Source organism: Lupinus angustifolius, chromosome LG11 (assembly GCF_001865875.1).
Source record: "Lupinus angustifolius cultivar Tanjil chromosome LG11, LupAngTanjil_v1.0, whole genome shotgun sequence".
Lineage (NCBI taxonomy): Eukaryota > Viridiplantae > Streptophyta > Magnoliopsida > Fabales > Fabaceae > Lupinus > Lupinus angustifolius.
In genome coordinates, this window is record NC_032019.1 from 34,189,016 (window position 1) to 34,215,514 (window position 26,499).

General features: G+C 32.5%; 4 protein-coding genes and 1 non-coding gene across 8 annotated transcripts in view; 1 reads left to right on the forward strand and 4 right to left on the reverse strand.

Moving 5' to 3' along the window:
• LOC109360327 (myb-related protein A-like) overlaps window positions 1-8,383 on the reverse strand; it is a 24,157-nt gene extending 15,774 nt beyond the window's left edge. The window contains exon 1 of the mRNA XM_019605133.1: window positions 8,136-8,383. The gene's annotated coding sequence lies outside the window, so the exon portion shown is untranslated. The remainder of the gene's footprint in view (window positions 1-8,135) is intronic.
• On the forward strand, window positions 231-1,742 carry LOC109359932. The gene is made up of 2 exons (XM_019604626.1): window positions 231-609; window positions 1,569-1,742. The coding sequence occupies exons 1-2, from the start codon at window positions 526-528 to the stop codon at window positions 1,719-1,721; spliced, it is 237 nt and encodes a 78-aa protein (XP_019460171.1). The 5' UTR covers window positions 231-525; the 3' UTR covers window positions 1,722-1,742.
• On the reverse strand, window positions 575-11,312 carry LOC109360326 (pentatricopeptide repeat-containing protein At5g65560-like). 2 transcript variants are annotated; one of them, XR_002109159.1, is made up of 3 exons: window positions 8,390-11,312; window positions 7,699-7,765; window positions 5,596-6,137 (listed from the first exon to the last, which is right to left on the reverse strand). XR_002109159.1 is itself a non-coding variant. In XM_019605131.1 (2 exons), the coding sequence occupies exon 1, from the start codon at window positions 11,160-11,162 to the stop codon at window positions 8,397-8,399; it is 2,766 nt and encodes a 921-aa protein (XP_019460676.1). In that variant the 5' UTR covers window positions 11,163-11,312; the 3' UTR covers window positions 575-686; window positions 8,390-8,396. The 2 variants fall into 2 exon arrangements, 1 of the variants encoding a protein (XP_019460676.1); XM_019605131.1 differs by lacking the exons at window positions 5,596-6,137; window positions 7,699-7,765 and adding an exon at window positions 575-686.
• On the reverse strand, window positions 11,817-11,889 carry TRNAK-CUU. Its single transcript has one exon. It is a non-coding gene; the product is annotated as a tRNA-Lys (tRNA).
• Window positions 14,378-17,139, reverse strand: LOC109361154 (pentatricopeptide repeat-containing protein At5g16420, mitochondrial). 3 transcript variants are annotated; one of them, XM_019606495.1, is made up of 2 exons: window positions 15,145-17,139; window positions 14,378-15,035 (listed from the first exon to the last, which is right to left on the reverse strand). In XM_019606495.1, exon 1 carries the CDS (start codon window positions 17,080-17,082, stop codon window positions 15,457-15,459), a length of 1,626 nt encoding a protein of 541 aa, XP_019462040.1. In that variant the 5' UTR covers window positions 17,083-17,139; the 3' UTR covers window positions 14,378-15,035; window positions 15,145-15,456. The 3 variants fall into 3 exon arrangements, with proteins under 3 accessions (XP_019462040.1, XP_019462037.1, XP_019462038.1); XM_019606492.1 differs by having other exon boundaries at window positions 15,108-17,139; XM_019606493.1 differs by having other exon boundaries at window positions 14,379-15,107; window positions 15,200-17,139.

The window sequence follows — 26,499 nt, forward strand, 5'->3', positions numbered from 1 at the left end:
TATATATATACTCAGTATAGTCAGTGTATCATCTAATAATAATAAAATATAAACAGTAGATGATACAACGATAATGTATAAATCTGTTACATTGTAAAAGCATACATTTTTTCTCTTTTTTATACTTGTTAGAAAAATCATAATAAGATTCCTTAATTAAATATAATTTTAATAATTAAACAGTTTTTAATATATATCTTTCGATGTTTAAACAAATTATATAGGGAATAATTGACTTAAAAGAAGACATTCTAATATAATAGGATTTCATTAATAAGCAGAGACTGATAATTCTGAATAACTAAACTTAGATACACCCATCACAATTCACAAATCCATAACATCTGAATTTGATCAAAGTTTTAAGACATGGACCCTTTATTCTAACACTCTTTAAGGTTTTTCATAAACCAAACCCTCAATAATACACAAAACACACACATCATAATACTTATGTAACTCCATATAACAAATAGGGAACCATCTCTGCTTGAATTCTTCATTCTCCACTTCACTTGCAATTGCATGAATCACAGGTGCAGTTTGTTCCACACTTGCAGCCACCATTTTCAGATTCAAAACCCATTTCAGAACCTTCCATATAGGCCTTAATAGGTGCAACTCCCATAACCAAGGTATGGGTTGTGGTGCTCTCATTGTAGCTTAGGTCTGGGTACATCTTGCAGCTGCAGCAGAACATGGAAAATCAACAAACACTTCAGTAGAATTCATGTAAGATAAGAGAATAAATAAAGTATCTTCACTCACAACGAAATAAGTTATCTTCTTAAATCTAGTCAGTCATTGTTTGCGAAGTAACCTATTTCTCTTAAATAATGAGCGAGTTCAAGGATATATGTTATCTCCCGATACAATGAGATAGTGTATTATCAAAAGATAAGAGAATAAAGTATTAATCACTTTTAAAAAAAATGTTTTCTAAATCTAAAAAAATAGTACACATGCATTGCCTATTGGAGATATTTTACTCTCCAAAAGATAAACATATACTTGTGATTTTACTAGAAAGTAGAAACATTTTAGGGGGAAAATGAAACAACTTGGTAAATTTGCAAGATATGATTTAGATAAAGGTGCCCGAAAAAGCCATTCAAAGTAGAAACAAATCCATTATGGTAAATTAGTAAAGGCTCAAAGAAACCCAAAAGCATCATTTTTTTTTCATAAAATTAAAAATTTAGTAAATGGGAACCCATAGAATAAAAACACTGGGACATATATTCCAGAAGGAATGACACCCTTTTTCCTTCATGAAAATAAAGATCCAAGTGATAAAAAATATTATCCATGTAAGAAGAAAACTAAAGCATCAATTTTTCATAAAATTGAGCCAAAAGGGTACCCCAAAAAAAATTCAATCAAATGGTATCCCAAAAAGCCAATCAATCAAAACACTGAAAGAGACAACTTTCCAAGAAAAATTTCTGAGAAAAAAAAAGCATAATTTTTCACACAATTCAGCCAAAAGGGTATCCAAAAAGTTCAATCAAAACGCCTAATCAAAGAAACCTTGGATCAAAAAGCATCATTTCACCAAAAAAAGACAGAAAGAAAGGCATAAAAATCTGACCCTCCACAACCATTTCCGCACTTGCAGCCACTTCCACAACCACAGTTACCACTACAGCAAGAAGACATTTTCAGTTTTCAAAGGAAGAAAAACAAAGAAGAAGATGATAATAATGATTATAACAATATAACTCACTTGAACCAGCTTCAATGAGAAGCAATCACCTCAATTTAAAACCAGATTTAGGGGAGAGAGTCTCTTAGTATTCACCGTACACGTGTCAAAATCTAACGGTGCTTCTTACCCAAATTTCTGAGTTTGGATTTAGATTTGTTATAGTTGATACCCTACCCAAACCCGCTCCGAACCTATTAGATATTCTGCATTTCCTATTATTTAATTTATCATAATATAGCATTGGTTCAAGAGTGCCTTATGATTTGATTATGATCGAACCTGAATAGGTTTGTGTCTCACGGATCTACGTTGAGTTTGCGTTAAAAAATTAAACTTGACCAATATTTAGAATCGGATATGGACCAAATATAACCTAACTCGATTCGTCATATGGTTATTCACTCATCATGTTTGAATATTAATATATTCTGCATTTTATATATCAAATTACATAGTAATAATAAATAACATTGATAATACTTTATTTAAAATGAATGTGCATTATATTTAATCAGGTCTAATGGCATACTCATGTTTAAAGATTGACTCAGTCAATATTTAAGGTCAAATTAACTTCGTGTCTAAATTCGGTTGAGAAAATGACTCAACTAACATTTAGAACTGAATAAATAACAAACCTTAACCTATTTTCATCCCTAACTACAATGCAGTCCATTATGATATCAATATTATAGTACAATATTGTAGTACAACTTTATTTCATCAATTCAGTTTGTCTTAATGTAGTACAATGTATGATGTACTGTGCGTTTCCTTGAGGAAAGAAAACATTCACGTATTTACAATCACAATTTTCATAATTCATCATTGCACCATAACTATTTTTTAGGGTTCCCTATTATTTACTCAAAATCCGACGAGTTCATTGTTAGTAATTTAATTTGTTAATTCCAATTTTATTGTTAGTAATTTAAAATTGTATGTACGTAGGAACTAATTTTACTAATAGTTCAAATTTAATGAGTAATTAGAAAGAAAAAATAGTTTATAACATATTATTGTATAACATATAAAGTTTAAGAAAATTTTGTAAACTTTTCATCTACATAAATAACCAAAATATAAAGTAAGTTATCTCACTGTGTATAGTGGTGGGCCTTAAGTCGAGTATGACCTTTCTTGGTGGGCACGGAATCTCTTTCAATTGATGGACCAAAATTCTCTCTACCAAAGGGTTTGCCACCTTTACCTATAGTCACAAACTTTTTTTATTTCTACCACTAAAATACAAATTACTGATATATATGTTTTTTTGTACTATTAAGAATATTTTCTCACTATAAGAATAAGGAAGTAACCCTTTCAGGATGTATAGCTACCCCCAACAAGCTTTATTCATAAAAATCAAATCTTTTACATTTTAATCGTATTTAAGATCTAACATAATATTATTTCATTGGACAATGTCTTCTTGGTATAGTATACACTATACACTACATTACTTTCTTTCAAGAGGAGGCAAAATTATAAGGAAAGGTTCCTATAAAATTATGTAGATCTCAAAATCATCAAATTATTAAAATCGTTGTTATATTTGTTTTTTAAATAAAAAAGCGTGTAAGCATAAGGGGTAGTGAAAAGAATCAAATACCCAACTGTATAAAATACCACATGAAGCAAGACAATCAATAATGGAGAAGTTAGTATTTGTTGTGTCTTTTTTTTACTAGCGGTCAAACTATCTTATATATATAAATATATATTTTTAATTTATTAGGTGAGACTCAAACCCAGTGTTGTTAGAACTGGACCGGACGGTTCAGCCAGTCTGACCACTGACCGAATTTGAAAACGGCCCTGGTTTGCCGTCTTAACTGAATGAGAGTTGGACCGCTTTGAACCGGAGAAATTCCGGTCCGACTGTGTTAAACCGGTTAAACCGGATTAACCTGAGAAGTAAACCGGACGGCTCACTTAAAAATAAAAAATGGGACAATGTTCTAATATTTTGTTTTACTACGGTCCAAAAAAAAATAAAGAGGTATTATTTCAATATAATTATACATAATTATTAATTATATAAATTTTTACATTTATATATAACTATATATTTATAAATAAAAATTATTAATTATGTACGAGATCACCGGGTCAGACCGGACAGTTTAACTATTTAAACCAGTTAAACCTAATATGAGACTTCTGCCGGTTTGACGTCCGGCTCGGGTTTCACAACATTGCTCAAACCCATAACCTCATTCATTTAGTCATTTAAACTCCTCAATTTTAATCATAAAACCTTATCACTTTCGAATGTTCAAGTTTATTATTAAATAGTATATAACATTCATAATATATTATAAATGTAAAAATTTATATAATTAATATATTATTTATCATTTATTTGTGTTACTTTTTAAAGAATAAATAATGATAAACTTTCAATAATATATAATAACCATAATATACAAAACTCATCCATTAGTGGATACATTTGTTCTCAATTAAATAATAGCTCTCCAAAAAGATAAAGCTGAAATACAAGAAAGAATTATGGCGAAAAAACCTAGGAAACTTTTCATCTGTTTTTAACAAGAGTGTAATATATATATTATTTGTGGAAAAATTTGTATACAGTCAATGATGATTGAAAATAAATAATGGAGAATATAATAATAATGTAAAAAATTCTTAGTATATACACCGTTTCCCTTTTAATAAATGTTATTTTATCTTTACTTATTTTTTTATAAAACTTGTGTCATTGTTAAAAACCAATTTTGGTTCATGTTGAATTTTATTTTTTATTAAATATTTGTGTATGAGTGATAAAATACAATAACAATTTCATAAATTGAATAATAAGACTTTAAACAAAATAATAATATATAAATTCTAATTCAACATATGCAATGTTAGAACTTACTTACAATAAACTTCCAGATATCGACATTTATTGGGAGAGACAGCTACACACATCAAAAATGATTAATTTCTTATCTAAAAAGTGAGGGAATATCCTTAGCGGTACCAAAACTTCCTCATAATAAATCAATCATTATATGATTATCTATCATTTATTAGTTATTACACTAAGAAAATATTGATTGATAATTCATCGTTCATGTAGTTTTAGTTATTTCCTTTTTGTCAATGCATTTTCTTATTGATGTTTCAATATTATTCTCCATTTTTTATGAGGATTACCACATGACATATACCACGTTTCAACATTGTATGAGTGAATGACAGTTAATAAAAGGAGTTTTTTTGGTTTAAGATTAAATTGAGAGAGTGAATGATCTTGCATGAAATATATACTCATTTATATATAAAAGAGTTGATGCATGGATTGAATTAACTTTAGAAGACATAAAATACTATAAATTATTTTGAAGAAAGGGATTGGAAACAAAAAAAAAAAGATGATAATTATTTGTAGAGAATAAAGTATCTCCTTGTACAAGGATATAAGTTATCTCCTTATCGCCAATAAAATCATGACATGTGTCATAATTATTTGTAGAGAATAAAGTATCTCCTGATCCAAGGAGATAAGTTATCTCCTTATCGCCAATAAAATCATGACATGTGTTAAACATGTATCTCTTGGTAAAGAGATTGGAAATAAAATAGTACGCATGTCATATATTTAATAGCTAAATGAGATAAGTTATCTTCCTATACGAGTTCTGCCTGATAAAGCACTCACATTTTAGTGCAAGAAATAGGCCAATTTATTTGTTATTGTTCAACTTCTAATGAATCAAATTCTCATTAATAAAAGTCAAGGGAATGAGAATTTGTCCTATATGATATTCAAGATTATAGTACACCATATGGCCAAAATGATGAACACAAACTTCATATTGAAAACTAACTTGAATTATTATGATCAACACAACTAAAATTTACAGAATCAATTCTATAACAACCTCTTCATACTATCATATCTATGAAGCTTTGCAGGACTTATTACTTGGACACAAAAAATGAGAATTTTTTTCTGTTTTCAAAGATTCCCTTATAAAAACATGCACCCAAAACTACAAAACAGTGACTTTGGAATGCATGTGTATAATATGTAAATGTGTTAGGCTACTTTATGGTGAAGTTTTACTTAATTAAGTAAAAAAATTAAAGAACCCTTTTGGAGGTTATGGTACTTATTAATCTTTCCCTTGAGATATAGATCCTCAAAATGTGTTTGAATATCTATTTATGGTGTTTGTGTTTCTCTTTCTCTCTTCACATGACTTTGTCATGTAAAAAATATGAGATCCATTTCAATTTTCTTCACCTTCTGCTTCCAATATCATCACTGTGGAATTAACCTGTTATAAAGGGTAGCTTGTTGACATGGCATAGGCCGCTGTATCGACTGCTTATGCTAGCCGAAAGCAGTATTCATCTCATTAGCATGGTCCGAAACCTTGTCGTCAGAGTCTCTAAGCAGCTTTGGCCACTCCTGATGCAGTCAAAATAAGTTTGAATTATCAACTATAACTTTGAAAGAAGAGGACAATACAAATATATTGAATATGAAGCATAGAAAAGTAAATGTTTCAAATGAGAAAGATATTCATATAATGCAAGCAATACCAACTACCGGGACCGCAAAATTGGTTATGGGGCTAAACTGTGACTACTTAGGTGGCAGATTCACAGTTAGACCTTGTTAGGATCCAGTTGCAAGCTATTGACTTGACTCTTGAGTTCCATATTCGAAGTATATGGGTTTATATGATTTGGATTCCCCAACGGCAATAACCGGCTTTTGTAGTGCGGTTCTCCCAACGTTCATATCAGACCTCTTGGACCTTCCGATCAGGTTGAGGAAAAACGGTTCATAACATTGGGATGAGTAAACTATTGCAGATCGTAAATCGCAAGATTCCTTCAGACTTAATTCAATTCATAAAGGGAGCTAGAAATATGGGGTCAATATCATCATAGACAGTGCTAAAATGAACTTTGAAACACTTGTATAAATGAAAATTCTACCTTGTAAGTTGTTCAGCATCATATATAAAACAAATCAGTAAAAAAGAACTAGGTATGGTGTTTCCATCACTGTATGCTATCATTACCTTCTAACTGCGATTTCGCTCAATAATAGTAAATGAAATTCCACAAGGTACAAGTTAACATATTCCCAGTAACAAAAAAATGGCAGGATTTTATAACAAAAATTACTATATATCCCAAGAACAAAACCCGATGTACTAAAGAATTAATGGAAATAAATTTCTGAATGTCCTTGGTCATAATACTTGTATACTATTAAAGGTTCAATCCTAAAACAAACTAAAATTCCAAACAGCCAAGCCAAGTCCAAACATGGTACATGTCTAGGTCCACTTTTCTCTCATGTGTCCCATGCAGTCAGTATTTTAAACTGCGGTCGCAGTTATTGCGATTGTGGTCATTGTGGCTGTTGCGATTCGGATAACGACTGTTGTGGTGTGAATTATTTTCTGAGTAAAAAAATATTTTTGAGATCATTGCGATCTGATGCGGCCCGATGCAGTTGCGTTGCGGCATGATGCGGCCCAAATGTGGTCTGATGCGGTTGCGTTGTGGTCACATCATTGTGATTGGTGTGACACCGCAATTGCGGTGTGATGTGGTCATCGCAACCACTATATTGCGGCCGCATCACGTGATGCGATCCGCAATTTGAAACATTGGTCCCATGTACTCTTTTCAAACTCCGAAAACCTAAACCTTCCCTTCACTTTCGATTTGGAAACCCATAATTCCCAAATCCAATAAACTAGTTTAGTGGCGCTTAGCTACTTTCTCTTGGACCCTAAATTCGTAGCTGTAACAGACCCATGACTTAGCTCCCAGCTTCATCTTAGAAAAATTCTAGAATTACTTGCATAAAGCTAAACCACGAGTAATTTCCAAAGCTAAATCTATTTTTGAAAACAAATTTAAGTTAAAAAATGATATGGCAACAAAAATATTTAACTTATACAAATATTCAATAAGACAAAGTCTATTAGAGACCAACGCAGACTCACATTTGATCTAGCATCTTGCACTAGAGAAATAAACCCACATGCTCTGACTTAACCTTCACCCATGCTCCTGAAATCATAGTAATAGGGATCGACATAAATGTCAACTAGTCGGCACAACACAAGGCTAAACTGATAATAAATTATTTTTCCGAAAATGATGAATAAGCTTTTTAAAATTATTCTTTTCGATAAAATAAATTTAGTACAGTGTTTTCAGATTCTTGATTGTATTAATTACTAGTCTTTTGGATAAACAAACCTGGCAAACAAATACGAGACATAGGACACTGTTTTATTTTATATACATTTTGAAGGTCCAAAGGGTCATAAGCAAAGAAGCAATGCGTATTGAAGTCTATAATATTTTACTGGATTTAAATTGGGAAAGCATACAATGATTAGGGATATGCGAAAAAGTTGAGTAAGTGAAAACTCACTTGACGTGAGTCTTGATCCTCAAGCTGATTTTCTTGGTGCCACAGATACAAGTATATGCGGAAACAACTGAACTTTGTGCATTTCAAGAATCAATAGCCCCATTCATGAAAAAATGAATTTTCAGTGTTGATCGTATTCTTATTCAAAGAATAAAAAGAATTTGATATCCGTTCTGTCCAATAGCTAGCTCATAAACAAATAGTTTGGAAAACCACTTAACGACATAAGACCACCAGAAAATAATACCACTAACCAACGTCTTATGTCCCATGAAGTCCCTCAATTAACATTGCATATGTATGAGGATGAAATCGACAATCCTTCTCCTCCATAAGGTTCAGAAACATAGAGCACTCATCATTATAGCCCCTTTTAAGTAAGCCATCGATAAGAACTTTCCAAGCCACTTCATCATTATTATACTGACAACGAAGCAAAGTACGAAATACTGATTCAGCCTTGTCTTTACTTCCTTCATCATATAGCCCACAAACAAGCAGCTTGTAGGATTCCAAATGTGCCAAATGGCCATTATCAACCATAGCATCTAACAAACTCACTGCTTCCACATGCATTTTCAACTTGCAACAACAAAAAAGAAGTTCGTTATAAATAAGCTCATTCGGATACATTCCAGCTTCTTGCAAGTGATTCAACAACTGCAGTGCTACATACACGTTCTCCGCCCTGCAAAGTCCGGTAATAAGCTTGCTGTAGGTGTTAATATTAGGTGTGCAACCATGTTCGACCATCTTCTTAAACAGTAGAAATGTGATATCAAAATCAATTATCATCCAGACATTAGCTAAATCGTTTTGAACAACACCTGGAACAAATGAAACTTCAACATTGCAACCATTTTTTATCATTTGCATTTCCTTTGCAAGATGCTTTAAAAGAAATGCATATGTATAATGAGAAGGCTCACAACCAGCATCAAACATTCGCTTGAGAACACCGAAGGAGCAATCGGTCGATTGCATGTGGCCATATCCATCAATTAAAAATGTGTATGTCAATGAATCGGGAATGATTCCTCCTTCCTTCATCTTAACCATCACATCCTCCGCTTCTTCTAACCTTCCTTGACTGCAGTATGCATGAACAAATGCTGTATACGTAAATACATCAGGCTGACATCCCAAGGATATCATTTGGTTAAGAGTCCTATCAGCATGAACGAAGTCACCCTCTTTCAACATTTCCACAATGAGATTTGTGTATGTTTCAACTGTGGGCTTCACGTTAATCTTTATCATTTCATCCAAAAGTAGTAAAGCTTCCTGCAGTTTTTTCTCTGCACACAAGTTATCTATCAAGACATTGTAAGTGATTGAGTTTGGAAGACATTCCTCAGCGAGCATTCTTTTGAACAAAGAATGGGCATCATCAACCTTTCCAGCTTTGCAGTATCCATCGATCAAAGCAGTATATATCACTTCATTTGCCTTAAGGTCTTTCTCCTTGAATGACTTGAAGAGTGCATGAGCCTCTTCCACTTTCCCACTTTTGCAAAGAGTGTCTATAAAAATACTGTAAGTCCACAGATCGGGAACAAGACCATTTTTCTCTATCAAATTAAGCAACCTATAAGCACTATCTAGATGACCTGCTCTACACTGACCATGAATTAGGGAATTATATGTAACAAGGGTTGGTGATAGTTTGCGCTCGACCATTTTATGAAGCAACGACATTGCCCGGTGCACGTTCTTAACTTTACAAAATCCACATATCAATTCGTTGTATGTGCGAGCATTTGGACTACAATTATTTGATTCCATCAGACCCAAAATTTCCAATGCATCAGTTGTCCTTCCCGCTTTACAGTACCCATCAATTAAGGCATTGTATGTGACAACGCTAGGAACCAAACCTTTGTTCAACATCTGATCTAGAAGTTTCCTGGCACCATCAAGGTTATTTTCCTTACAGGAGCAATCAATTAACACAGTGTAAGTATGAGCATTAGGCTCACAACCTCTTCCTCTCATTTCTCGTAAAAAATTTAGGGCTTCCGATTTCCTACCTAAATCACACAGAGCACATATCAAAACCGTATATGTTCGAACAGTGGGAGAACAATTATCCTCTCCCATCCACGAGAACAATTTCAAAGCCTCATCAATCCTACCGGCTCCACAAAAGCCATGTATGAGATTGGTATAAGAAACCTCATTCCTTCGACAGCCCTTAGAGGGCATAAGCTTAAATACATTGTAAGCACCATCTACATCTTTATTCCTACAATGACCCAATATCAACGAAGTATACGTGAAAGTATCCGGCGACATACCACCCTGCACAATCTTACTAACAAATATCTTTGCCTCAACCAAATTCCCCAACTTACAATACCCATTTACCATTGTATTAAATGTATATATATTTGGCAAAACCATATCATCCAACATCTCTAAATACAAGCACTTCATTTCATCAACCAACAAAAACTTCGACAATGACATAAGAAGCAAATTATAACACTTAAGAGTAAGCTTAAATTTGAACCTTACATCACAATTCAAACCCATCTCCCTCAAAAAATCCAGCACAAACCTCACATCTTCAACCGAATCAGACGACTTAATCATCGAAATTCGAACATTCTCCGCGACACGTGGCAAACTATTACACACTAAAATCTCAAGCAAAGATGCATAGCAATGTACACTGTGCTTATACCCATGTTCCTTCCTTGCAACCCAGTTAAAGAAATCCAATGCAGTATTTGGGACAATCCCAAATCCAAAAAGGGTTGAAACATGAGAAGGGTTTATAAAAGGGACAAGGGTTTTAAGATTAAGGTTGTTTTGCCAATTGGGGTGTGAAAGAATAGTGAAAAGGTGTGAAGGGATATCATTGGGTGGGTGAGGGTGCACTGTAGTAACAGTGTGTGGAAGTGAAGCAATGGATGAAATTGATTTGGTGAAGTGAATAAGGAAAAGGGTATTTCTGGGAATGAAGAATGAGGTCAAAGATTTCATCTTTGGGTATAGGAAGAAAGTGATGAATGATCCATGCATGAAACCCAATTAGGAGCTCCAAAACATGGAGATTGAAAAAAAAAATCGATTTTTTTTATGAAGATGGTGAAAAGTTTAATTTTTTTCAGGGTGTGAGAATTGAATCTGTGAAAAATTGAGAGAAGATTGAAGGAAAGAAAAGAGGAGGAAGAAGAAGAAGAAAGAGAAGGAGGCGGGGTGATAGATATGTGCAGTGCAGTGCAGTGTGGTATGTGTTTTTGTTATTTTGGGCCAATTGATGGGTTTTTTCCAATGTTGTATTTGATTTTGTTTGATTAAAGGGTGGCCCAAAACAAAACTAATTATTTTAGTGCTTGTTATTTGTAAGTTGATTTGCTATAAAAGAGTGAGAGAGAATTATCTTACTTCAAGAGTAGGTTAAAAAAAATCTATTTTACATGTTAATCATCAATTTCATAAAAACCTAATGGTTCACGTGATTTGAATTGGTCGGTAGATTTGAACCATTAGACTTTATTTAACTTGTAAGTTATCCCCTCCTACAAAAATATACTCTTTTAATAAATAAAAAATTAAATATGGAAATGAGAATAAGAAACTTAAGAAAGTAGAGTTGAACATTTCAAGAAAGCACATTTGTTTACTATTTATATCTACTCAAAAAACAATTTGTAGCATTGATAAAAAATATAACGCCCACCGTGGGGCTCGAACCCACGACCACAAGGTTAAGAGCCTTGCGCTCTACCAACTGAGCTAGACGGGCTCATTGTTTTACTTTTGAGCTGTTACTTTATACATATGGACTACTCATCATTGCTCTTATAATAGTTAAATCTTATGGAAGGGAGATAGAGTAAAAGCTCTTGAGAGGTGGTTTTAGCCCCTCAAATATGTTGCATTTTGGTGTTTTAACCCAAGAATTTAAACATTTTTGGAATCTGTAACTATCCTCAAGTAAATGTTTAAATTATGGACTCACACCTTTGACCAAGTCCTTCTTAAAAGATAGAAAGTGCATTTCTTAAGACCAATATTGTGAAACCCGAGACGAACATCAAACTGGAAGAGGTCTCGTATTAGGTTTAACCAGTTAAACCGTCTGGTTGAATCGGATGATTTCATACGTAATTAATAATTTTCTCAATAAATATATAATTATATCTAATATATATTTATTACAATCAATAATTATGTATAATTTAGAACTAACATCTCTACGTCTTCTTTTGGACCAAAGTAAAACAAAACATTAAAGTAATGTTCCATTTTTTTTAATTTTTAACAGAACCGTCTCGTTCACTTCTCGAGTTAATGCGATTTAACCGGGTTTAGCATGGTCAGACTGTGTTTCTACCGGTTCAACCACTCATTCAGTTAAGATTGTAAACCAAAGTTGTTTTCAAGTTCGGTCAGCGATTGGACTGGTCGGACTGTTCGATCCGGTTCCCATAACACTGCTTAAGACCAGTGTTATGAAACCCGAGTCAAACATCAACCGAAAGAGACCCCATACAGGTTCTAACCGGTCTAACTGGTTAGAACATCTGGTCGGACATAATTATATAATAATATCATATATAATTATACATTATATAATAAATAAAAATAAGTGAATAACACTTACAAATATCATATTTTATACAATATATACATATACATATATAAATTAAAATAAAAATGTATCATACAAGTTTAAGTCTTATATAATTAGAATTATAAATCAAAACATAACTTTGAACTATCTCACAAAGAGATTAAATATTCTAATTCATTCAAGTATCATTGTTACATTGATATTATTGATATGAGCAAAGAGTTTGTCATAAATACATGGATATATAGTTATATACATAATATATTAACCCACTATGTTAACTTGTATACATAACATACTATCATACATAATATATACATAACATACATGACAATATAACATATTAAGTTATTAACCCACAATTGGTGAGATGAGATCATGAGAGAGAAACTGTAAAAGAATGACACTTTTCACTTTCCCCATCTCTATTTCCCCTTTCCATGTTTCTATTTCATTCTCCTCCATTTCTATTTCACTCTCACAAAACTCATTCACAGTTTCCTTCATTCACTTTCTAATCTCTATTTTGTTTTTCCATGATTTACTCTTTCCGTTCTTCCTTCAATTGTTCTAATCTCACATTACAGAAGGCTTATCCACAAGGAATGATGATGAGAGCAACGACCAACAAGACCGACGGCCAGTGCCGAAGAAGGTGAGTGAGAGCTTGTCTCTCTAGGTTTTCTGCAAGTTAGACCGACCAGTTTAATCAATCGGGTTATTCCGGTTTCTCCCGGTCTAACTCGGTTAGACCAGATTTATCACGGTCCAAAACAGTTTGGAAGAGCTTTCGGGTTGTGGGGTGGTACGAGACCATCCCTGCTTCTAGGTGACGGTCGGACCGTTCGGTCCAATCCTAACAACAGTGATTAAGACAATTGATGAGACGATAACTCTTAATCTCTTGTTGGCGATGATGGGTCCTTGCATTTTGATAATGTTAATGAAGGGTGAAGATCTTTACTAATGAATGTGGGAGATAATTGTGTTGCCTTAGCTCCACGAACTTGGAATTCTTTTCAACTCACAGTGGAACATGACACTCAAGTGAATGAGGTTTATGCAATGTGTAGAAAATTTCTTATTGACCTTGTATAGTTTTATTTCTATTTATTGTTTGTTACCACGTTTTACCATTCTTCATGTAATATCCTCACATATTCAAAATTTGGCTGCTAAGTCAAGACATTAGCTACCACTTCAAATTACTTTTTCAACCTATGAGAAAAGGAACAGTTCTGTTATGGTGATCCTATGAACCTTTTCTTCTTACTTTATCAATGGTATATCTCTACATTGTAAGGGAAATATTATCTTCCTCAACAACTTTTATGTCAACTTCATTATGAATTCAAGAGGCTTGTAGTTGACTAAAGTTCCTCATTGTGTGTGCTAAATCCAACAATAAATTATATTATAGTTTTCAAACTATAAGACAATGCATGATGGGGCTAAAAATTAGTTTGATTCTAGAGATATGTTATTATTAATAATACTCTAAAGTGTCTATTCACACAATCACACTCCCCAATCCATTAACCAATAAAATATTTAGTTTTTTATTTTATAAAATTATGATTGGTCCACAGGAAATATAAATCAATATTTGAGAGTGCCAATAGCAACCCCTGATTTTAGATTACTAATAATTCAAGAGGCATAGTCAATCTATAAATTAAATTAAGGAGTAGGAAATAGACTTGATGTAAATGCACCCAAAAAAAGCCACAAGCTCAAAAGAGTTCCAGCATTCCGGTGCAATATACCCAGAAAAAAACCTTGGAAGTTCCCAAACCTTCAGCATCCCGGAATCAAATTGGACTCTAATGGTCCATTTGCCAGTTGAGTCTTGAATGGAAAGGAAGGGAAATGAAAAGTTTCAGAGTCGTCTCACAAATCTTTTTTCTGTTCCTTTCCCTTACAAACGCTGGGCTGGGCTGTCTAAGTCGAGCTCACAAGACCCATTCAAGAGGACAAATTCTCCGGCATCAAAATTTTCTATTCACAAGACTCGAACTGAGATCTAGCTTAGGGAGGAACTGAGTTCCTTGTCAATTGCACCTAGCTCCAAGCTCAATTCAATTTCATTGGCTCAGATTTTTTTCCCAATCCATTCCTTCCTTCAAGCAAACCCTAAAGCTCTACTGTCCCAAAAAATCCAAAGATATTTTCAATGAGTAAAAGCTCCATTCGACAGATGCCAAATATTCATTGACACAGAAACCTGGTGAAATCTCCACAAGACATACTAGCACCAAAACCATCTTCATTCTTTACTTCAATTATTCTTGAAGAATTGGTAAAGCTCCCTGTCTCTGCCATAAGCATAGCAGTTAAGTAAAGCAAGGTACAAGATATTAATCCATTACCTTTATTAGAAGAACTACCTGCAGAATGAAGTACAGAATCCGGGTGTGAAGATACTCATGCCATGATTTAATAGGGAGTAGTAGCTGACTACTCGACAGTGGTGACTTACTCATGTCAATGATGATTAAATTTGGCAACCAGCAAACTTGATGTGTCTGTTACTGTAATCAGAGTAATTATGGACAAAAACCCAGTAAAGAAATGGTTCCCGGTCAATCGATCAATGCTTCAAAGTTCACCCGAGAAAAGGGGATACAAACTATGTGAATATTTCCACATTTGATAAACTGATTCCAGTGTTTTATCTCCATTTGTCATCACCTTGCAAAGACAAGATCCAACAGTATACCTTACGAGCTTACATAATTAGGGTGCATTCTCTAACAGTATCCTATCAAGTTCAGATGCATTGCCATTCCAATCATCCACAACATTTTTCAAGAAAAGATCCCACAAGTCACCATCAACTCCAGTGGACACAGCGAACACAACTACCTTGTTGATTTCTTCTTTCATTCCTCCCGAACGAGAAAGCCCCTCGATCAATATCGTGTAAGTTGATTTGTTCGGCAAACATCCGTTTTCAACCATCTCCTCCAGAATTCTAATACCTTCCTTCGCATTGCCAACCTCACAAAATCCTTTAATCAATACATTATAGGTAAAGGCATTAGGAGCATGGCCCTTCTCCACCATGTCATCCCACAACCTTGCTGCCTCACAAAGCTCCCCTGTCTCACACATTCCAGCAATCAAAGTGTTATACGTCAAGAGACTTGCAACCGAGCCACTCTCAAACTCATCAAACAACTTCCTCGCTTCCATCACCTTCCCCTTCTTGCAAAGCCAATGTATAATAGTGCTCGCAATTGCATTATCAGGACAACAATTCTTCAGCAAAAGCCTCCTCCACAACACACAAGCCTTCTCGACCCTCCCTTCCTCACACAACAAATCAACAACCTTACAACACAAGGTCGAACTCGGGATACAGCCCTTTTCAATCATATCATCGAGCAAGTTAACTGCCTCCCCCGACTTCATCCCCTCACAATACGCCTGAATCATAACACTATAAGTCACTTCATTAGGCTCAACACCATTCTCCTCCATCTCATCCATCACCTTAATTGCATCCTCCAACTTCCCATTCCTACAAAACCCACTCATCAAAACCGTGTACGCAGTCGCATCAGGAACCCAACCTTTATCCAAAATCTCAATAAAAACCCTCTTTGCACCATTCATATCACCTTTCCTTACATACCCTCCCAAAATTGTCGTATAACTCACAACATTCGGCACCACACCGATCGAAACCATCTCATCCAAAACCCTAATAGCAGCATCAACATCACTCCTCTCGCAAAGCGCCTTAAGCAAAATATTACAACTAACAACATTAGGAACAACACCATACACACTCTTACAATTCCTAAAAACCGAATGCACTAAATCGTTTCGCTTATTCTGAACCAAAGCGTTCAGTAAGGCGTTCAGAGACCTAACAGAGGGTCGAATCCCGAAGGATTCGATCCTCTTAAAGGCTCTGAGCGCCAGCTCAGCCTTCCCTGCACGGCCATAACCACGAATAATGGTTACAAAGTGATCCTCGTCGATGCAACTGTAATCAACTGCGCGTGATTCGCGCGAGTGGGATAAGAGAGTCTCGATTTGGTCGAACGCGCGGGCGCGTGAGAGTTTGAGGAAGATGGCATGGTAGGTTCGGGGGTTGTGGGAGAAGCCAGGGTGGTGGTTCTGGGCGTAGAGGAAGATTTGGAGGGAGAGGTTCGGGTCGTGTTGGCGGGAAATGAGGGAGGAGAGGAGGTTTGGGGTGAGGCGGTGGGGCCAGGGTTTGATAGGGGGAGTGACGGTGTAGGATTTGAGGAGGGTGGGGTCGGGGACAGGAGAGGTAGTGGCGGCGATGGCGGCGGAGACAGAGGTGGAGAATGGGCGGAGGCGGTGGTGGAGGATGCGTGTGGGACAGGACATTGTGGGAATTGGAAATAGAGGTTGAAGAGGAGGAACCCTTTCTCTGCACTCTACAATTGGTGGGGAAAGGAGCATGTGCATTTTGTATAAATTATTATGTTTTTAATTGTTTAGATTGAGTATAGAATAAACTACACTCACATGTTTTTCTTTTAGTGAAATTATATAAATTATCTTTTTTTTTTTTACTTTTACAAAAAACTTTAATTTATATACATATATTATTATATTATTGCACTGATTATCATTGCACGATAAATAAATGTGATATTTTAAATAAAAATGATGATAAATATAATTAAGTTAAACAAAATATGATGTTTATAGAGACAAGTCCAAATAATATACAAGTCAATATATTTTCACTATTTTTGGTGCAAAATGCATTAATAATTCTAAGAATATATTATTTAAATCACTCTTATACTATATTATAATAAACAAAAAAAATAATAATATATTGAGTCATATACTATTTGGACTTATTTCCGCTATATAACATATTTTGCTTAAGTTAATTATATTTATCATCTTTGTTGTTTAAAATATCACACTTATTTCTATGCAAGTGTAGTGAGTGAAATGTATGTATATAAATTAGAGGTTTTTTGTAGGTGCAAGAAACATAGAGATGTTTTGTGTAATTTCATTAAAACTTAAGGGTATCTGTGTAATTTATTCTTGAGTATTTTAACTTAAAACTGAATATGAATTAATTTGTTTTGTTTAGGTAGGTAAATTGTTTTTTACATAGTAAACTATTTTTTTTAATGAAAATGATTTGTTTTTATCAAAATTTTGGTATGAAATATTAAACACACAACTACTATACCAACAAGGCGTTGGTCTAGTGATGTAAGACCATATTGGATGTCCAAGGTTGAATGTTCGATTCCTGAGAACAATACTTGTTGAGATAGACAATCATGAATCCCGAAAGAGGTTAGTTCCTTACCCAAAAATGTGAGAAATACCATTGGTAGTAGAGATGGCAAAACTGGCCGTCCGACCCATTTAGCCTGCACCGACAAAAATTTAAGCGGGTGCGAGCATGCTCGCATTGGTTTAACAGACAAAATTCAATGACCTATCTGTTTTAAAACGAGCTAACGAACTTGCAAACGGCCCACAGTCATTGTTGAATAATTAAAAAATTAATAATTCATATAATAAATGAAATGAAATAAAGTAGTTGAAGATAAAAAATTAACAAAATTATTGATATTTTATATGAAGTTTAATAAATCACATTAGATTACAATTTTTTTAGGGATTAAAAATCACATTACATCATAATTTATTTAAAATTTTCTTACTTTTTCGTTAAATTATGTTTATTGGTCGCCCGCAGGTCGCCCGCATGACCACGGAAATGCCTGCGAACTTGGCGGGCAAAACGGGCTGGGCGAAACGAGCAAATGAGCAAAATTTGTATGCCTTGTCCGCAAAAGAACACGGGCTATGCAGGCATGCCCGCAGACAATGCCTGTTTTGCCATTTATACTTGGTAATACCAAAAAAATATACAACTACTACATTTTTATTATACATCTAAAACATGGTCTACCATATACATTTTTCAACAAGTGGTATAAATAAACATAATTAGTGTCTTCTTTATTAATTTTTCAACATTATTGTTAATATAAAATAGAGTAAATTACACTAGTATTTCTATAGTTTTAGTAAAATTATACAAATACCCCTCAATTTTACACCTACAAAAAACTTCCTAATTTTTATACCTATATATTACATTGACTACCATCTGTAATAAATAAATGTTATTTTTTAAACAAGAAGAGGTGGCAAGTGCAATTAAGTTAAACAAAATATTATATATTGTGGAAACAAATACAATTAGTATACGAGCCAATCCATTTTCATTATTTTTTATTCGTTATAATATAATATAAAAGTGATTTAAATAAAATCTCATTAGAATTATTGATGAATCTTATAATGAACAAAAAATAATGAAAATGTTTTGCATCGTATACTACTTAGACTTATCTCCACAATATATCATATTTTGTTTAACTTAATTACATTTACATCATTTTTTGTTTAAAAGATCACATTAATTTCTTATACAGGAGTAGTCAGTGTAATGTATGTATAAAAATCAGTGAGTTTTGTATGTGTAAAAATGGAGATGTGGTTTGTGTAACTTTAGTAAAACTCAAGGGTTTATATATATATATATATAACTTTATCAATATGCGGATTAATTAGTGAACCATCAATTTGACCATTATAGTACTATACCAGTATTCTCATAAGTTTGATGATCACTATGATTAATTAGTAAAATTATTTGTTTATGTTATGATTATTTTGATTTTTTTTTATATTATTCTTTAAATATACATTCTTTAATATTTTTCATCATATATATTTTTACTATAAAAATTTTAATTTTTAATATTGCATTATAAATGCTAAAAAAATTTAAAATAGCATACAATATAAAAATCTATATCAATATTAAAAAACAACAACACATAAATAAATAGAAGTTTCTAAACCTAAGTTACATAATTTACAAAATAAATAATATACAAATATCAATTTTTATGGGGGTAAAATGAGAAGTGAATTTAAAAAAAAAACATGTTAACCCAAAAGAAATCAAACCATGATTTTGGAGGTATAAGATTATTTTTCTTATGTTATGATTTTTATTATGTTGTCATTATTTTGTTTATTTTTTTACATATTTTTAAATATATATATATATATATTTTTTAATATTTATCATCATATATTTAGTTTATTCAAAGACATATGTATTATTTAAATACATTTTTTATATCATCCTAATATTTTTGTAATGTTTATTACTTCTTTACAAAGGCCATAAAAATTAAAATAAAAGACTATGAAAACCAATATCAATATTTAAAAGCAACATGACACATATTTATATTATGTAATTTGATGGAAGTGTAAATGAGAAGGGAGATAACCTTGAAATTAAAGTTTAAATGAGAATTAATATTTGAATAGTAAAAATAAGACAACTTTGAAATAAACAGCCAATTATGGAGGAGTTTCCATTTTTTGCTTCTTTTCCCACAAAAATAAGTTGAGTTTATAATTTAAATAACATACTTATCCTGCAACTTTAAGCTTAATTGTTTTTTAAAAAAAGAAAAAACTATAAACTTTCATCTATACCAAACAAATACTTAATCATTAAGTGTAAGAGTTTTTGTTTTTTAATGTTGTGAGTGCATTATTTTTATTTCATCTTTATTAATAATAAAAATGAATGATTGAGAAAATGATGTATTATATGTGTATTTTTTTGTTGTAGAAATTAAACTTTTTTGTATAACAAAATCTCTTCATCTTGTGAATAATGAACTAATAACTTTTGAGATATATGACTATCTCTCCCAATAAATATTGATTGTTAGAATCAAGCATTTGACTTCTTTATCTATTTGGAGATTAAGTGTGATATTACACCACTAGACTAACTCTTTTATTTACCTAAACAATAAAGGAAAAATATATATACAATGATTAATAGTGTACAATTTTTTTATACTGTAAACATATCATTTACCATTTATATTTATTAATGACCTTTTAAATATATGTAATAATAATAGATGATGATAAATAATGTACTGATATTACAATCCACACAAAAATATTTGTAACAAAATTGTTAACTATCATCTAAGGGTAAAGATATAACTGATAAAAAATAAATAATATTTCAATTAAATTCATATACATATATATAGAAACAAATTTTCTTCCTTTAATAAATGACATTTAAACACACAGGTTACTTATTTATTTTATGTAAAATTTATGTTTAGGTCTTTTGTTTTTTTATTATAAAAAAAACTAAAATTAGTTTCTCCATTTTTCTGTGTAATTCCAAGGGCAAAAAGTCCTGTTTTTTAGTACTTAAAACTAACATTATACTCTTACATTCGAAGAGGTGCTTCATCTTTACTATATGTAAATAAAAACAGTAGAATACAAAGGTATAAAAGAATTCATGATTAAGAGTTTGAAGTGATAAAATATTAAATTAAAGTAGCCAATTTGAAGTGATCAAGAATATTATATAGTCAATCATACAATATGTAGAAATACAAACTAAAAAATCAAGAATATAAATCTAACTAAAGTATAAAAAAGTATTAAAAAAATAGTATCACATACATCCTTCTGATCACTTCTTAAAGAACACACAACATGATTTTAGGAATCCTTTAAAGTTGCAAAAATAACTTAAAAATAACAAATAACTGATATTTTTTATTTATTGACTTGTCTACACTAAAGTTGTGGGAAGTAGCTGGAAAGAGTATTTTCCACTATGTTAGATTAGTCAACCATATAATAGCTAGAAATTCAAAATAAATCATTAACCATATAAGCTTAACGAAAATATGTGTTTCAGTTACCATTTTCCACTACGCCAGATATGCAGTTTAAGAACACGTATCTTATATATATAATAGTGCTTTCGGACACGGTCTATGTGAATGTAGTAGTATATATCCTCCACTTTGTGCTATTAGATATATGACCAATACAACAACGGACTGTTGTATTGTATATATAGAACATCACACACTATAGGAAGCATTGTTGTATAGGCCATATATATAGCAACACTTCCTACAATGTGTGTTGTTGTATATATACAATACAACAACGTGCTGTTTACAGTGCGCTGTTGTATCGGTCACATATCTAACTTCATACAATGTGCGCGATTGCATATACAACATCGCACGCAGGAGCTTCCAGTAGCATGTGATGTTGGTTATTGCACACCTGCATATATATTTATGAAACACAGAGGACAAACATTCTCAATAGGACACATTAATATCATGCATATACATTGATCAATAACATATATTTATACTCAACAACAAAGATATATACTCTCAACAACATAGACACATTAATATCTGAATGTATATTCATATAGTTTGTATTATACATAAAAATTAATACAATACAAATTACAAACAATATTTTCATGCCATTTATTTTTGGCAAAGTAGATAAAATTACATACAAGGATGTGCATCTTCAAATTATAGACTAAATTAACTAAGATAGATTCAACAAATTTCATAATCATTCCAACACCTTCAAATTTTAGGATAACTACGTTAAAGGTGTTAGTTTCGTAGTCATGAATAACAATGAATCATCTTTTCAACAAAACTCATCCAACTTATCAACATCTAACTTAGAAACATGGCAAAATAAATATTTTCTATCTTGTCTAAGGCTATGGTTTCTCAAGCCAAAAACAAGTGAAAATATTCATATTTTACACGGTTCAAAACTCCTTAAAGGTTGCTTTGATTTAATAATCACCCCTTTTCAGTAAAAAAATAGCCCTATGAACAACAAGGAGTTCATGGTTTCAAAAAACAACTCTCTAAGTTCAAGAAATTACATATTTAGAATTTTGAGCATAAAAAGAGTTAGGAAGGTTATTTGAAAATTTCAACGGTTGAAAATATTCTTAACATACTGATGAACAATATATTACACACTATTCATAACCTTAATTTAGCATGGTTAATGATTTTTGGTACCTAATGGACTTTGTTTCACATGGTTTAGTGTTTTAGACTTTATCGGACTAATATTCCTAAAATGAGTTAATTTGGATTATTTAGCCTGATTAAATCTATTATCATTTTCAGATCATATTTGGCACCAATGACATTTTGGGCATTATGGAAATGGAGGATATGTGTTGAAGTGAAGATTGTATTTTTATTTTAAGAGTTTTAATTTGTAAATTCGGTTTTAGTTTTGGGTCCATTTTTTAGGGCCTATTTTCGGTTCTACTCTTTGTAAAAGAGGGAACCCGAATTCCACTCTCACTCTCTACATGTACTCATTTTTAGAATTTCGTTTCCCCCTCTTTTACTCTGCTAGGGTTTGCTAAACATTTTCGATTTTCATTCATCTTCTTCATTTTCAGTTTCTTTCTTCCGCTCAATGGAAGACTAAACTTATAGACTAAATTCCTTTGGTAATGTATCACAACTCTTGAGATTTTGTTATTAATGCATTTTCGGTTTTTTATTGTCGATTTCTTCTATGTTAGAATCTGGTTTATGAGTTTATATTCGCTTAGTTGATTTACTCTTTAGTGCATGAAGGCTTAATTCGTGTGAATTTGTAGTTAACCGTTTCATGCTTATGCTGATTTGGCTTAGTTAAAGACTTAGGTTTGGGAACTTTGAATTGATTATCGCTTAGTTAATTTTTTCTCAACAAATTCAGAAGGTAATGGTTGGAATCTGAAAATAATCTTTTGAAATCGAGGACTGAGTTGTGAACAAAACAACCAAAGAGATTTAGCCGTTTTATTACATTGCTTAACTACTGTTTTCGAATTTGATTTACGTTCATACTATCCAACAACAAAAAACCCCTTGTGTGTGTGAGGATAAGGTGTTTGAAGCTTTGCTTGAAAGATAATCCTTGGGAAACGACCTAGGGGTCACTTCCTAGTACCGTAGTTTTTAATTGTTATATTATTTGTATCGAGTACAGCCTCAATTACATACATACAAAGATTATGCTAAAATTTCATAAACATCTAATGGTTAGATCTTAAAGGATGAAGAATAAAAAATGGAGAACTACCTTAAGAGTTCTTAGAAATTTCAAAAGTAAATAGAGAGTGAAAATGCCAAGTGTTTTCTCAAGGTAGGAATTAGCTATTAAAGAAAAATAAATCAGATTTGGGGAGGGGAAAGACCAAAGGATTTTCAAAAAGTGGATTGTGTAAGAGGTAGATGACTGATTTAAGAGATTTTGTGCAAGAGATTTGTACTTTTGCTTGTTTAACAAGCAAGCTTCACTCATAAAAGTGATGTGACCTCTTCGGTTAAACATTCACGATTAAATCATGCCCAAGTATTTTCCGTTAATACTCGGCCAAATATTAAAAATCTTCCGATTTCGGTTTACGGTTAGAACTTCGAAAGACAAAATTCGGAGTGAAAAATATTTAGAAATACGTTATGGACGAACTTGATGTCTATCTTGACTCGAAATAATATTTCAAAGCCAATGGCGTAATTGGAATTTGACTCCGAGTTAAGGAACTCAAAAACACATTTTTAGGCCGAATTCGGGCGAATTTGGGCCGACAGCAGCTCAAAAACTTTCCCTCGCAGAAAATTATTAAAATTTACCACAAAATAGGTATTCACAAAACAAGACTAACACTCAACTACAGTTTAGCCTAAATCAATACCGGTTAATTTCTAAAATTACTCGTTGGGAAAATAATTAATTAATAAAACATACACAGAAAATCACGGATGTGGAAGATGTTGTGGATGAATAAAATGAGGGAGAGCATGACTCTGGTCCTAATATTGATATGGAAGAAGAGAATTATGAAAGCGGGGAAGAATTTTTTGAAGAAGATATTGACGTTCATTTGGCTATGTTCGTAGTTGGTGATCCTACTCATTTTAATGATGCAATTAAAATTGAAAAATCGAGGAACATTATAGAAGTGGAGATAGAAGCAATAAAAAGAAATGACACATGGGACTTGATAGAATTATCCAAAGGAGCAAAGAAAGTTGGAGTAAAGTGGGTTTGTAAAACTAAATTCAAAGAAAATAGAGAAGTTGACAAATTCAAAGCTAGGCTCGTGGTGAAGGGTATTCACAATAGCATGAAATGGACTATACAGAAGTATTTACAACAGTGGCTCGCATGGATACAATTCATTTAGTGGTAGCACTTGCAACCCAAAATGGATGGACAATATATCAACTAGATGTCAAGCCAACATTTCTACATGGAGAGTTTAATGAAACATTGTATGTGGATCAGCCTTGTGATTATATATAGAAAGGGAACGAGCATAAAGTTTACAAGTTAAAGAAAACCCTTTATAAGGTTAAGCAAGCACCACATGTTTGGTACAGTCATATAGAAACATACTTTCTGAAGTAAGGGTTTGAGAAGTGTGACTACGAGCATACTTTATTTGTGAAGACATGAAAAGAAGGTAAAATGAGATACTTTCTTAACCTTGTAGTGTTGCAACAATCAAATGGCATTTTCTTTTGTCAAAAGAAATAAACATTAGAGATGCTGCAAAAGTTTGGAATGTATATAAGTAATTATGTGCATAATCCAATTGTTCCTCGTATTAAACTCACAAAAGATGAATCTGTTATGAAGGTGGATAAGACTTGCTATAAACAAATTATGGGAAGCCTTATGTATCTAATATCTACTCGACTCGGTATGATGTTTGTAGTGAACCTAAATAGCAGATATATAGAGAATCCTACTGAACTGCATTTACAAGAAGCCAAAATGGTGCTGGGATATTTAAAGGGAACAACCGAGTTTAGAAATTTCTACAAAAAGGGAGGAAACAATGAGCTTCTTGCTTACACTTGTAGTGATTACATAGGGGATTCATACGATAGAAAAATTACTTCAGGTTATGTTTTCTTATTGTGTTCAGGTGCTATTTCTTGGTCATCAAGAAAATAACCAATAGTAACATTGCAACCATCATAAACACCATACCACCATTATCCCTATATCACCAACTCCACCATTAAATCAACGACACCTTTATCATTGTCACCATCATTGTCACCTCTATCTACACCAATTTTGCTACCACCCCACCACTTATACCTTATAAACACCGCCAAATCCTCATTCCCTTCACACATTTCAATCCACCTAATCTCCACTATTATTACTGCCCCACAATTATCTTATCCCCACCATCACTAAACTCACTTGAATATCATCCGTGAACAATCGTTGCCAACATTACCACCACCACTCGCTATTCCACTATCACTATCTACCCGATCACAAAATCGCCCTCATTGCCACAATCACTACCCTACTCACTATTGTCAATAAACAAAAAAAATATATTACAAATTATATATAGTTTTGATATAAACATAGTTTTGTCTGCATATATTTATTTATATAATATTTTATCCTTATATGGCATAGAAAATATTGCATAAGATAAAAACTTATTATGCTCATATCTTATAGTCTTATCCTGCATTATCTTAATTTGTTGTTATCTTATTATGCCCACTATACTGACCTTAAAATATATACAACATACTTTTTGAAAGATTCAATATGTAAGAATCATATAATTTAAAATAATGATTAATATAATGTATCAAATTGCAAAATGGGGGGATTTTGAAATATCTTATCGTTCTCTAAAGAATGATGTCTACATAAAATACCTTAGAATTTTTTTAGAATAAGTTTTAAAAGATCCCATTTGAGGTACTTCATGGATAATTCATCATTGGCATCAACCTCAACATTATTATCATGATGACAACTTTCTTGTTGAAGGTAAAATTCCAAAGAAATTTAAGT

Bases quoted from the DNA above. Each gene is read 5' to 3' on its own strand.
- LOC109360326 (XM_019605131.1), bottom strand. From the start codon at position 11,162: ATGCATGGATCATTCATCACTTTCTTCCTATACCCAAAGATGAAATCT.
- LOC109361154 (XM_019606495.1), bottom strand. From the start codon at position 17,082: ATGTCCTGTCCCACACGCATCCTCCACCACCGCCTCCGCCCATTCTCC.
- LOC109359932 (XM_019604626.1), top strand. From the start codon at position 526: ATGAATCACAGGTGCAGTTTGTTCCACACTTGCAGCCACCATTTTCAG. The intron at 610-1,568 runs TAATAGGTGCAA...AAAAAAAGACAG, and splicing joins AGAACCTTCCATATAGGCCT to AAAGAAAGGCATAAAAATCT.